The following is a 14,173-nucleotide window of genomic DNA, read 5'->3' as shown; positions in this document are numbered from 1 at the left end:
GGCCAGAAAGGACCACTGCAATCATCTAGCCTGACCTCCTGTACAACACAGCCAGAGAACTTCCCCAAAATAATTCCTAGAACAGAGCTTTTAGAAAACATCCAATTTTGATTTAAAAATGGTCAATGATAGAGAATCTACCATGACCCTTGGTAAATTGTTCCAATGGTTGATTATCCTAACTCTCAAAAGTGTATACCTTATTCCCAGTCTAAATTTGTCTAGCTCCAACTTTCAACCACTGAATCATGTTACACATTTCTCTGCTTGATTGAAAAACCGATTGTCAAGTATTTGTTCCCCATGCAGGTACCTATAGACCAGTGGTCCCCAAACTGTGGGGCATGCCCCCCCCCCAGGAGGGCATGGAGAAATGTTCAGGGGGCAGGGAGGGAGCACCACCCAGCCCAGCTCTGCCCCCAGCCGCAACCCTACTTTGCCCCCAGCCCAGCTCTCCTCTCAGCCAGAGCTACAATCTGTTCCCTGCTCTGTCCCCGGCCCAGCTCAGGCCCAGCCAGCAGCCCCAGCCCAGACCCACCCCCTACTCTGCTCTCATTCCCTCTCCGTCCCCAGGCCAGCTCTGCCTCTAGCCTTGGCTCCTCGCCCATCCCCAGTACTGCCCCCAGCGCTGCCTTCAGCACAATCCCCTCTGCTGAGCCAACTGTGCTGTAATGGAAGGGGGCGTGGACAGATTCCATTACTGGTAAGGTGGGGCAGGACAGGAAAAGTTTGGGCACCACTGCTATCAAGTCACCACTTTTATCTTTTCTTTGTTAAGCTAAACAGACTGAGCTCCTTGAGTCTGTCACTGTAAGGCATGTTTTCTAATCCTCTAATCTTTCTCATGGCTTTTCTCTGAACCCGTTCCAATTTATTAACATCCTTCTTGAACTGGGGACACCAGACCTGGACACACTATTCCAGCAGCAATTTCACAAGTGCCAAATACAGAGATAAAATAACCCCTACTTCAGATTCTCCTGTTTATGCATCCAAGGATCCTATTAGCCCTTTGGCAACAGCATCACACTGGAAGCTCATGTTCAGCTGACTGTCCAGCACAACTGCCAAAATTTTTTCAGAGTCACTGGGTCCCAGGATAGAGTTGCCCATTCTAGAAGTCTGGTCTACATTCTTTGTTCCTAGATATATACATTTACATTTAGCTGTAACTTAAAAAGCATATTGTTTGCTTGTGCCAGCTTACCAAGAGATCCAGATTGCTTTGTATCACAGACCTGTCCTCTTCATTATTGATCACTTCCCCAATTTTTATGTCATCTGCAAACATTATCAGTGATGATTTTATGTTTTCTTCCAGGTTACTGATAAAAAATGTTTGCTAGTGTAGGGCCAAGAACCACTTCCAATCAGTCAGCCAGCTTTTAATTCATGTAATGTGTGCCATGAGTCATTGTGTGGCCTTGAACCTCTAAGAGGCACAGAAGTTGCAGCCCAGGAGGAGGTGAGAGCTAAGGTGGATTTAAACCACCTTTGTACCCTCCTGATGCTGGGCTGCTCTGGGAGCTGAAGACACTTCTGGTGTAATTTAGACAGCCCTAGAGGCCTAAATTAATGGCAGCTCCATGAACCACACAGTGCTGCCTGAAATCTCCACAATGGTGCAGCCCAACCTCAACCCGCCCCTAGTATGCCCAGCCCCCCACCCTGGTATGTCCCCTATGGTAGAGGTTAAGAGGGATCCTCACGCTGTCTTCTGCAGTGCCTGGGAGAACTGTACTCCAAGGGGAGCCAGGGCGTTAAGGGCCATTTTGCCTGACACAAAGGGGCTGCAGAGGTGTGTGTGTGTGTGTGTGTGCACGCGTGCACGTGAAGGGTCTGGCTAGGGGTGGGGGCTCTGGGGTGGGGCACGGGATGAGAGGCTTGGGGTACAAGAGGGGCACTGGGCTGGGATCAAGGGATTCGGAGGGCGGGAGGGGGATCAGGGCTGTGGCAGGGGGTTTGGGCCCTTCAGAAAAATAGATTTATTATAATCAGGTGAGCAAAGATTGTATAGTCATCCACTGGGAGAGTGAAATAGCTGCCAAGTACATTCATAAGGAGTTGAGGGACAACCGTGTAATTTTCAGAGAGAGGAAGTAAACCAGTATAGTTGGAATCTCGGAATCCTCCGAGGGCAGCTGATGATGCTGACACCATACAGAGAACCTTTCAATTTATTATATAGTATTTCCTTATAGTGTCTTTTCTGCTGTTGCTAAGGATGGGCTATACAGAAATCAAGCAGGATTTTTTAAAGTTCATTGTCCAAATACCAAATTGCCAGATGGAGAGATGCTGGGTTGGGATGAAGGACCTTGCTTCTGTCCTGGGTTAAGAGGTCTGGCAAGAGCTGAATGTGGATGCATGGGCGCATGGCCATCTGGAGGATATGTTGCTTTGTCTTGTCTGATCTTCCTCAGAACTCATGTTAAGACAGGCCTAGACAGAAACACACAAATTACTGGTTCCAACCACCAGACAAGAAATGGAGTACTTGTGGCACCTTAGAGACTAACCAATTTATTTGAACATAAGCTTTCGTGAGCTACAGCTCACTTCATCCTATGCTCAAATAAATCTGTTAGTCTCTAAGGTGCCACAAGTACTCCTTTTCTTTTTGCGAATACAGACTAACATGGCTGCTGCTCTGAAACCAGACAAGAAATGTATCCCCTCTGCAGCTGTGGCCACGGACCACTTAGGAACAAGTTGGCTGAGCTTTTCCTGTTCTCAGGAGATGCAAAGAGATCCCTCACCAGGAATCCTCTTCTTGAAACATACTGTGCACTCCCAAGTGGTGTAGTTCCCACTTGTGGTCTCTGGAGAAATGTCTGCTGAAGCTGTCAGAACGTTCTGCACTTCTGGTAGGTGCACCACCAAGATGGTGATAAGGTGATAGAGGCATCAATTCCTGGCATTGACAGCCTCTGAGCAGAGAAGGATGGATAATGCTCCTCCCTGTTTGTTGATGCAATAGACTGTTTTCATGTTGTCTGACATGACTTGAATGTGAAGGTTACAGGTAAACAACAGGAACCATTTGCAAGCCTTTGTCAAGATTCTGTGTGGGAGCATGATCAATTTATCCAGACAGTGCTTGCTTGGTGCACAGAATGTTCACAATCATGCCTGTAGACTAGAGCCCTGCATGGGACTATTCCTTGATCCTGCTGCTACCGCTATCATGACAGCCGGTCCTGCAGGACCCTCATCCCGCGGCAGGGCTATACATTAGTCCCAAGCAGGGCTCTACTATAGACATCATAGATGGAGCCTCACAAAGGATATCACATATGTACCCGAGACATCCTAGGAGGATGACGGGGCCTTACTTGGGGTAGAGTGATGAATTCCATCATAGCCTGCAACCAGTCTTGAGGTAGGTATGGTTAGGCTGTGACTGAATCCAGGGTGGCCCCAATAAAATCTATAGTCTTTGTGGGAACTAAAGTGGACTTTTCTGCGTTTACCTCTAGACCTAATGATTGTAGGAGTTAGAGCAGCAATAAAGTTGTCACCTGAACTTCTTGGTATGACTTTCCTGTGAGAAGCCAGTCTTCCAGGTAAGGGAATACTGAAGTAACCTGATGATGCAGACATGCCGCCACTACTATTACTACTACCTTTGTGAAGACTCTGTATTGGTAGTGGTCTAGGTCAATGGTAAAATGCAGGGACCTCTTGTGCGTGGAGCAGATATCTACATGGAAATAAGCGTCTTTCAAATCATTGTCACTGAACAGGTTATTTCCATTAAAGGGCAGATCCTCCACAGGTAATTGGACTTCCCATGCAAGTCAGCATCCACTCACTCCTTTGCTTTGCCAGTATGGAGAAGTGTCTTGCCACTTCTGTGGATGACAGTCCTGAGGCACTTTTGGGTCCTAGTGCTGAGGAACCAGTAACATGTTCCTTTTGAGCTCCTGACACAACCCATACCATGGCACAGAGTCTCACCAACTTAAAATGGGTCAGGGAAGAAGTTATCTTCTTAGACGAGGACTTAGAGGGGGGTTTCTCATGTCCGTCCTTGTAAGAATGCTTACTTTTAATCCTCCTCCTGTCTGCCTTGTTTACTGCTAGAGTCCCTAAACTCTGCTCTCTGAGGTCTAGTAGCCAGAGCCATCGTGCTTGAAGAGGCACTTCTCAGTGCCTCTGCCTGATGTACCTGGGTTCTGATGGGCCAGGGTCCAACTTTGGCCTCATCGAGTGATCCATCAAGAATGTGTGAAGTCTGAGCTCTCAGGACTGATTCATTCAGTAAGGAAAGGACCATTAGATATTACACTGGGAGGGGACGTGAGCTTCCTTGAGGCAACACAGACAAGTGTTGTGGCCATCGCTAACTGGGAACGCCCATGGGCAGACTACACAGGTCTTGAATCCTGGGGTCCTAGACATTCTAGGTACCTTTACAGGGAGATTGTGGGGGTACCCCAGCCTCTAAAAAATTCACTAAAAAGAACCCTAACACTGAAATCAGAATTTTATCAGGCTAACACCATTTACAACTATTTACACTAATAAAACAAAGAATGCTAGCTAAAGCTGCGGGTGCTAGCGAAGTTCTGTCTTAGACCACTGGTGGCAGAAAGGAACTAGAGAGATGTTCCCTGTATCCTTGCTTTAGAGCCCACGGAGAAGGGAGTAGGTGCAGATCAATGGACCCTGCTAATGAAACATCTTCCAGTTTCAGGTGCATGGAGTGTATGTGTACCTCTAGTGGAATACACACAGGGACCATCACTCAAACAAGAAGGTGGTACTGCAGGAGTGTATGCACAGTATATCTATACACAAGACTCTTCTTTTAAAATGTCAAAAGAATTTCCCCTAGGCACATGGCCCTTGTTCTCTAAAACTCAAAATTAATTATGTTCTGGAACAACATTAACAGGTATCAGAACTTTCATAAAGGTACAAGGCCTCTACCAGTAAGTCTAGGTCACAAAGGAAAACAGTATCACAAGAATTTCATAGCTAAAAATGGAAAGTTCTTAGATCTATAAAAAGAGCATATTCTGCTTGAACTTTTAAGGTTATAATAAAATCTGTTTTATTTCCATTTGGGACATCTGCCTTTTTAAAAGTCCATCAGTGTCTCATATGAGCTAACTGCCCATAGCACTATACACCAGGAAGTACAGCACAGTTCAAGAGTTGAAGTGTTAAAGTAAGATTGAAAAAAAGGACATACGATCTTTTAATGTTGCTTAAAAAAAAGTTACAGAAGTTAAGAATTGTCAAATGGAAGTAAAAATTTGAGCCCAAGCCTGCAAGGTTATGACTTCTCTGAGCTTTCTTTGAAGTCAAGGAGAGATGGAGCACTCACCTTGCAGAACCACACACCCTGTTTTATATTAAATACTCCAAATTTTTGCATGAAGTGGCTAGCTAGAGAACTCTGCTCTAAAATATTTTTAAATACAAAAGAAGAGGAATGAACAAGGCTTTAATTTCAATATGTCTAACTTGCTGAGAATCCTCAACTATCTTTAGAGTCACTGGGAGTTGAGGACCCTCAGCACCCCTCAGAAGTTGATCAGCACCTCACAGTATCAGCCCTGATGTGGCCAGTGAAATGACATATATGAGCTAAGTACTCAGGCTTTGATACAGCAAAGCATCCCTATTCAGGAAGGATGCTTAACTGAACACTTAAAATTAAGCAAGTTGCAATGTTTCCATATAGCAGATCCTCAGGAAGGAAATCACCTTTGTAAGACAGAGACCTTATCAGACATTGTTTTGAAAAAGCAAAAATAAACTCCAGGTAAGTGTCATGCAGATTACATTTAGAAATATCAGCTGGAAGCTGATGGATGTCAATGACAACTTCATAACTGAATGAACTTTAATTGAGTCTTTAGGATTCAGTTGAGCTAAAAAACTGCAAAAGGAAATTCAAAGAGACAGCCATCCGGCCACGTTTTAGAAAAAACAACATTGACTTAATATTTCAGGAGCATACAAAACAGTAGACCTCCCCCCACCCCCAAAAGATGTCCTTACTGCAAACAACAGCCATCTATTTTTTGTAGATTGTCTAGCCTAAATCTCAAAGAGTTAAAGGCTATATACAAGCTGGTTGGTGACACAAAAAACATTCCTATTTAACAGGATCTAGCTTTAGTTACTTTTGAAATTTGAGCTCAGAGAAGAGGGACCAAACAATGCAAAAATGTCTAGTCGTGGGCCCAAATTTTGGGTTTGTATGCATAAACAATTCCTAATGATCTTCATCATGGTCATGTAGAGGCATCTGACGACACAATTTGGCCCCAAGAGGAGTAACAAACAATGCTGAATTTCTGTCCAACAAACTTAAGTGATGGAAGAACAGACATTCTAAAAATCTATAAGCTATTGTTTCTCTCTAAAGAATGGCTTTAGTTGTCAGTCATGTTTACATAGTGTAACCCTTTGAAGATTTAAAGTATTTCGTCATCAACACTCCTTTACAATGTTTTTCAGTGTTATCATATTTACTGCTCAGAAAAGTAAGCTTACTGACAGAGAGTTTAAGTTACTCACTCATGGTCAAACTGCAAGTCATGAGAAGAGCTGAAAAAGAACCCAAAAACTAGTCCTCTTCTCTTCTCTCATCACTAAGCAACACAGTTGCTTCAGAATTATCTTGTTTTGCTATTTGACAAATATCAACTTAAAAGGTTTTTTTATTTTATCCTTGGAACCAGAACTGTGGTTTTACAATTAAATGAAAGGTTTTATTGTTCAAAAACTCCAATTTAAGATGTCAAACTCTTCAATGGAAGTCCCATTGGGTACATTCAGAGAGCTCTCAGTGCAGTCAGTGGAATATACATGCATAATTCAAGTGCTGAATTGGGACCTAGGGATAATAGCTATTCTTCAAGGGGAGCTTTAACCACCTACAGTGAAGAACATTTCTCTTAAAAAGAAACTTTCACTTCTTGGCAAGTTACTATAGAAAAAGTTTGAACACATTTCTACATACTGTATTGTTCTAATATGAATTGTTGCAAAACAGCTTGAGTGCAAAGGGAAGAAAAGCTCTAAAAATAAAATTAATTGTTATTGCTATTATGGAAGTGTCCATTAACTTTATGAATCTGTTTTAGCATCTGCTAAACTGGCTTCTGAGCTTCTATCTACATACAGTAAAAGGCTTCTGCAGGCCACCCAATAAGCATCCATAAATTAGCACAAACTAAGGAGGATACACTTGAATTATGGTTTTAACCTTTGCCATTGCTTAGTTTAGAATAGGACCCTTTCCATCTTGTAGTGGAGTCTCAGATTATGTGACTATAATAATTTATCAAAAAATATAAACTAGCAGTAGGGAAATGCAGAGTGTAATGAAAACAAAATATTAACAAATGAATATTATCATGCAATATTAACGGACAGATATTTTTATTTTGTTTTTAGGCCAGTATCAAGTGAGTGCATTTTTAAAAAAATGCAAAACACACTCACTCACAAATTCCTGAATGTAATGTGTAAAAAGGCTGCTGACATGTGTTAAACACAAGAGAAGGCAGAGATTTATGTCCTTTGTACTCAGGATGATCACCTATATCACTATTCTCCTGCAAGATCAGAACATGGTTCATGGAATATACAAGAGGTTGGATTACAGCACTGCCCTGTCTCTAACTGTACATAGCAGTCTTTCAACCCAGGTAAAGAGCATCATCAAAAGTAACATCCATCCTCAAGTGAAATCTTTGATATATATTACTGTAATATGTTGATTTAAATAACTCAAGTCAACCAATAGTCAATGGCTCGGCATTAATTTAAGCAAAAGGCTAGTTTAAAATCTCACAGGAAAAAGAGACACTAATTCCATGTGTTAATGACATGATGTCAGCCATATTGCTGTACATGCAGTAATGAAGACTAACTACCTAATTCAAGACAAAGATTGTTCAGATATGGGTTAGGGTCAAACTCTCCATGATGCATGGAAGCAGAGCCTGGCAATGCATATGAAAGAGAATGATTTACTCCTAATCACAGTGGAAACAGAAAAACTTTTTAAAACCAAACTAGCATTAATAAAAGTTGAGAAATTTCACCAGAAACATAATGAAGATGCTATGATTCTTTTCATTTTCCTCTTGCTTTACAGTGTTTCTGTTGCCTACATGTAAAACCATACACTGTACAGAAAAGTACAGCTTACACACAAATGGCACAAGGCAATATTCAACCTTGGCTTACTAACAAAAGAACATAATTTAATAATTTTTTAAACTAATAAATTAAATGGGTACCACTGGTAAACACAGTCCTTACATGAGCTCCCAAGGACGTCTTATTTGAGTAAGGGCTGCACAATCAGGCAAGAAGTATATATGCAACCATGTTCAATTAAAGGTAATTCATATAAACTAATCTTTCCAGAGTCAGTCATGGAGCTCTCAATGCCATTGGTTAATGCAAAACGCATCAGTGACTTGCACCAAGAATAAAGTAGTTAACCTATGTATTACTAGAAAATGCAGTTTAATGATTATTAGAATTTATGAGATTGATAAAACAAATGGGTAACACACTGCACAATTTGTTCCCTGAAATTCATGAGCAGAAGTGAAATATCATGTAAGTTTGAACGCAGCTCTTTTCAGATGTTTAGAGAGAGTGTGCAAGCATATATACACACGTGTCTATCTGCACCATATATACATATATAATGCAGATACACACACACACACACACACACACACACACCAGCTAGCTGTATATTAGTTAACACCTACCATTCTCTAGACTTTACAGCCTTCCAAATAAGGGTTCTGCAATCCAGCAATGCCCGCTCAGAAACTGCCTAAGGGCTTGCAGCACAGCAACACAAAGCTGAGGAGTTCTGCAATAGTTTATAGTTTCAGAGGCGCATAGTTCTAAGGTTGCTTGTGTTTCATGTCCATAAGCTCTCCTGACAGTCCATTATGGAAGGACAACAATGGCTTGGGTGAAACTCTTGGGTTATCTTGCAGGATAACTATCATGGTGATCAACACCATTCTCCAGAAAAACTTCACTCTTCTACAGCTAGAATACAAAAGCAATTACTGAACAGTAGAAAAGACTGGAATCGATGAAGGATAAAGATAAAAGGGATGAGGAATAAGGATAAAAAAAAGTATATAAGAAATATAGGCAGGAGGGGGAAGTGCTCTTATCACAGACTATGAGACTAGTTGTGGTCAATGTGAAAATCTGTCCTTAAAGAGCTGGGACACCAAAAAAGCAAGACTAAATATTCAAACCCCGTAGAGTTCTGTATCTTGATAGCAAAATAACCTTGAAAGAAAGATGTATGACATATGATGTTTCTAATTCACCAGCTACACAGTTCAAATCCCTATGCATACTGCCTATCCATCAGAAGTATTGGCACAACAGATATTACATTATCACTTTCTATTAATATATGTTCTCTTTTGCCTTTCCCCTGCCCTCGACCTCCCACAACAATATTTCCCCCTCGCCAAAGGAGGAGGCCACCAGGGTTATTCTTTCAGGAAAGAGCACTGCTGGCACTTACAAATGTTTTCCTTTCTTCTGCTGTAACAGCTGCAAACATCTCAATAAAGTAACAGGGAAATGGATCACATTTCAAAGGCTGATCAGTTAACACTTACTCAAGGCCCTTTTGAATTTTTCATCTTTGCAAAAAGCTTTTTTCCTTATAAACACACTTTGTGTTACTTCTATTTGAATTATAAAAAGTGTCGTTTTTGGATTGACCTTAAAGAGAAGACTTATGAATATGCTACATGCAGCTCACTGGCAAAGCTACAAATAATAATACAAAAGGACCGGGAGTCTATTTTGAAATAAGTATGGTAAGTTAATATGTCCATACACTGATTCCTACAAGCATCTATCTTCAAATCTAACAGTTCTGTTGCTGTAAAGCTCCTATAGGATGCCATTTAATTGTGTATCACAAGTTCACATGCAAACCAATTTAACATTGGGGACATAAACAATCTGAAGATGGAAATGTCACCTATGTTGTACATTACGTATTACCAGTACAGGAATGACAAGATTGTCTTCTGAAAGAAACGTCTTCAATTATTTTTCTGAGAACTGTAGCTGCTCTACAGGCTGACTTAAGAGAAAAAGTTTAGCAGCCTAGCTAGCATCTGAAATGCTCTTTCACTGCCATCAAAAATAGTCAGTCAGCAGGCTCAACAATTCACATACAAGTTACTTTTAAAAAGCCTGATCCAAAGCCCACTGAAGTCAATGGCAGTCTTTCCATCAACTTCAATGAGCCCTGGATCAGGAGCAAAATGATTTAAGAACACAGACCTTCTCAAAGACACACACTTGAAATCATTTGAATTCACAAAGATCATAAATAAGATACTTTTAATGGGTCTTTTCCATTAGGAAGTTTCACAAAGAGCTCCTTTCCACATAAATTCAGTCCGTTGACAGAACCACCAGCTCTTTTCTCCCCTGGAAATGGTGAGTCACAAGACTTCAAACACATTTCACATGAGAAATGAGGAACCTGACAAACCCCAATTCCTATGATGCCTACTTCAATGCTTAAGCAAGACAAATCAGAGCTTACCAATGTAAAATCATAAGGTGCTCCTAGCTAGAACCCTTTCATGAAGAGCAACCTCAAATCAAAATAAAATCAATCATTAGGACATTTCTTCACACCAAACTCATGCTAAACTGAAATGGATCCCAAGGGCAACCTTGTGATCACTTCTGGAGAGGAGATCAGGCCAATATGAATGGCCACTAGTGTTGTTTATGCTCAAAAGGAGTCTTAGGTGGAATTTTCAAAAGGGCTTATATGTAGTTAAGTTAACTCTGCTCCAACTGAAGCCAAGGGGAGTTTTATTATTAACTTCAATGGAAGCAAAGTTAGCTCAATGTTGAATCATTTTGGACAACCCACTCTCTCTCTTTAGGCAGTATCCTACTATCATTTTGGAACTGCCCCTGCCATCATTATGAAGCTGTTACTGAAGTCAGCAAGAGCACTGTGTTAAAAGCAATGGCAGGAATGAGCCATTTTTATACATCAAACTAATGCACCACATTTGACATTACATTTAAATTAAGTTCAAATGCTTTCAGTTATTTGCACAAATAACTTAGTCACTACCATAAAGCCATCAACAGTCAATTGCTAGAAATGTTACTAAATCCAAAACAAAACTTAAAAAAAAAAATCAAAATTCCAACACTTAATTTTGTGCTTTGAAATATTTATGCACAGAAGAAACTAATCAAGAGACACATTCCAAGCATAAGACCTGATCCTGCAATGTGACCCACCCTCCAGGTATCTGCACAGATGCCTGGTGTCCAAGTTAGCAAATCACACAGCAGCCATATTTTGTGAAAGATCTACATTTAACAAATAAAAACATGCATATTGATTTAGAAGATGCCAATGACAAATATTTTTTCGAGAAATATCTTTAAGCTTGTTGAACAAGCCTGGCAACAGTTCTGAACATCCAAAAAATGAAGCCACATATACAGTGGTCACCATTACATTCAATATTTGCCAGTTGCGCCCACTCTAATTGACCACTAAAGCAAAATCTTGCCTTCAGGTAAAACTCCCCTTAACTTCAACAGGAATTTGGTGAAGTTAGAACTGCAGGAAGTGGTCCATAATGCAGTGTTAAAGTCATCTCTGTATTTCAGTGCTGGATTTCCTTACCTGTGGACGTAGTGTAACTGATGTACAGAATCAATCGCTATCACCATTTCAGCCAAATAAAAACGAGCCATATCCTCAGGTAACCTGTCCTCAAACTTGCTGAGCAGGGTGAGCAGATCTCCTCCAACATAGTAATCCATAACCAGGTACTATGAGTAAGGGGGAGGTATGGGAGACACAAAGAAAAAAAATTTACACAATGACTCAAAGACCAATACAATCCAAGTACAGCTAAAGAACTGCAGACTATTATTAATACTTTAGATACCACTGAAGTGCTCTTCATGACATTTTCTTAAAATGGAAACAAAACATTAAAAGAAGCATTTTAAAAAAAAATAGCCATCATGAATTTACCTTTTCAAATAACTTTTGACATTCCTTGTTATCCTACAAACCATAAACTTGTTTTTAGCAAATCTTTTTTTTGTAAAGATTTCATATTTACCTATGTCCAAATAAATTAAACAAAAAGACAGGGAAATTGTCTGTCTAGTTCACCATTCCAGAATCAGACAAGATTATGAAATTAAGTTCTCTCAGTTTATTATAAAAATCTCCTTAAATGGAATACAAAAGTCTTAAAGTATTAAAAAATTTAACTGAAAAAAAAAGTTGGGTTAGCATGGGATCTTATTTAGGGGCCACACATTTCCTCTAGTTTGACGCAATTTCTTCCTGCACATCTACCAATGTGATATATGCCATCATGTGCCAGCAATGCCCCTCTGCCGTGTACATTGGCCAAACCGGACAGTCTCTACACAAAAGAATAAATGGACACAAATCAGACGTCAAGAATTGTAACATTAAAAAAAAACAGTCAGAGAACACTTCAATCTCCCTGGACACTCAACAACAGTCTTAAAAGTGGCAATTCTTCAACAAAAAAACCTTCAAAAACAGACTCCAATGAGAAACTGCAGAACTGGAATTAATTTGCAAACTGGACACCATCAAATTAGGCCTGAATAAAAACTGGGAGTGGATGGGTCACTACAAAAAACTAATTTCCCCTATTGTTACTCACAACTTCTTGTCAACTGTTTGAAATGGGCCACCCTGATTACATTGGTCTCATTACCGCTACAAAAGTGATTTTTCCTCCCTTGGTATTCTACTGTTGAGAATAGCCCACTTCCACTTCCACTTTAATTGAATTGTCTTGTTAGCACTGACCCCCTCATTTGGTAAGGCAACTCCCATCTTTTCATGTACTGTGTATATATACCTGCCTACTGTATTTTCCACTCCATGCATCTGATGAAGTGGGTTTTAGCCCATGAAACCTTATGCCCAAATAAATCTGTTAGTCTCTAAGGTGCCACAAGTACTCCTCGTTGTTTTTGCGATACAGACTAAACACAGGTTCCACTCTGAAACCAGAAAAATAAATGCTTTACCTTAAACCAGTCTTGGGATAGGGAAGGACCAACAGATTCTCTGTTCATAGTACTGGCTCCTGGTAGAATATCCACAGACAGTGGAAGGGATTACCATTTTGTAATTTCAATCACAGAGAAAAGCAATTTTTGAGTTTACCGATTTAAAGTTAAGTAAATGTTTCCCAATGAAACATAAAATATGATTGCAACTGGATGTGATCATAGATTTTGAGAGACCATAACCCCTCTCTATTTTCCTATATTATGCAAACTAAACTCTGAAAATGCATTCAAATATATGGTCAAGATGACCTGAAACAGATCAAACAAGGTAAAAACTTTTGAGGCTATGAGTACCTTATTTTTCTGTAATTGAAAAAGTCCCCCAAGGGCTTGTCTACGTAGCAACATGGTGAGGACTACTGGGGTGTGAATTGTGGAATGCTCTAAACATGTTGCACCCCAACTGCTCATTGTACACCCCGCTGGTGAGAACAAAAAGATGCCTAATTTATGTTGATGCATCAACACAAACTAGGTGCCTTTTAGTTTACGCCAGCAGGTTTTACAGAGGGCAGTTAGAGTGCAACACGTTAATGCACTCTACAGTTCATACCTCCGTAGTCTTTACTGCTTCCATGTAGAGAAGCTCTAAGACTCTGGACTCAGGGATAGCAACTGAAAAGGCAAAGCGGGAAAAGAAAAAAAAAGCCTTATTTTCTGGAATTTCATCAGCAGCTGAACAAACAAAACTGGCACTGTCCATCATTGTTGCTAAAAAACCTTATAATGTCTGTGACGCTAGCAGAGCCCGTGCCTGCTCTTGCCAGGGCCCCAGGCCTCACTGAACACTGACAAATGCACAGCTGGAAACCAGACTGGCTTACCTGTGTGTTAGTATTCTTAAAATAGCTATTACAATTATAAGCATGCTTTTGTGTTTAGACTTTACGGAGTGCTTGTAGGATGCTGCATGTGTTAATCCTACTTATAGTATCTATATCCAATGTTATAAGGCAATGTTTAAATGTTTGCTCTGCAACTATGAAAATGTTTGCTAAGACTGTAAATCCCCCACAGTGAA

At 40.4% G+C, this 14,173-nt stretch overlaps 1 protein-coding gene across 6 annotated transcripts in view; it reads right to left on the bottom strand.

The window, feature by feature from the left end:
• CDC42BPA (CDC42 binding protein kinase alpha) overlaps nt 1-14,173 on the bottom strand; it is a 328,646-nt gene that overhangs the window by 178,795 nt on the left and 135,678 nt on the right. For all 6 annotated transcript variants that reach the window (XM_037895609.2, XM_037895606.2, XM_027833828.3 and 3 more), the window contains exon 5: nt 11,705-11,853. In XM_037895609.2, coding sequence (XP_037751537.1) covers nt 11,705-11,853 — 149 coding nt within the window. The remainder of the gene's footprint in view (nt 1-11,704; nt 11,854-14,173) is intronic.

This window comes from Chelonia mydas, chromosome 3 (assembly GCF_015237465.2).
Source record: "Chelonia mydas isolate rCheMyd1 chromosome 3, rCheMyd1.pri.v2, whole genome shotgun sequence".
NCBI lineage: Eukaryota > Metazoa > Chordata > Testudines > Cheloniidae > Chelonia > Chelonia mydas.
Note: the sequence above shows the minus strand (reverse complement) of the source record. Positions and strands in the feature narration are given on the sequence as shown.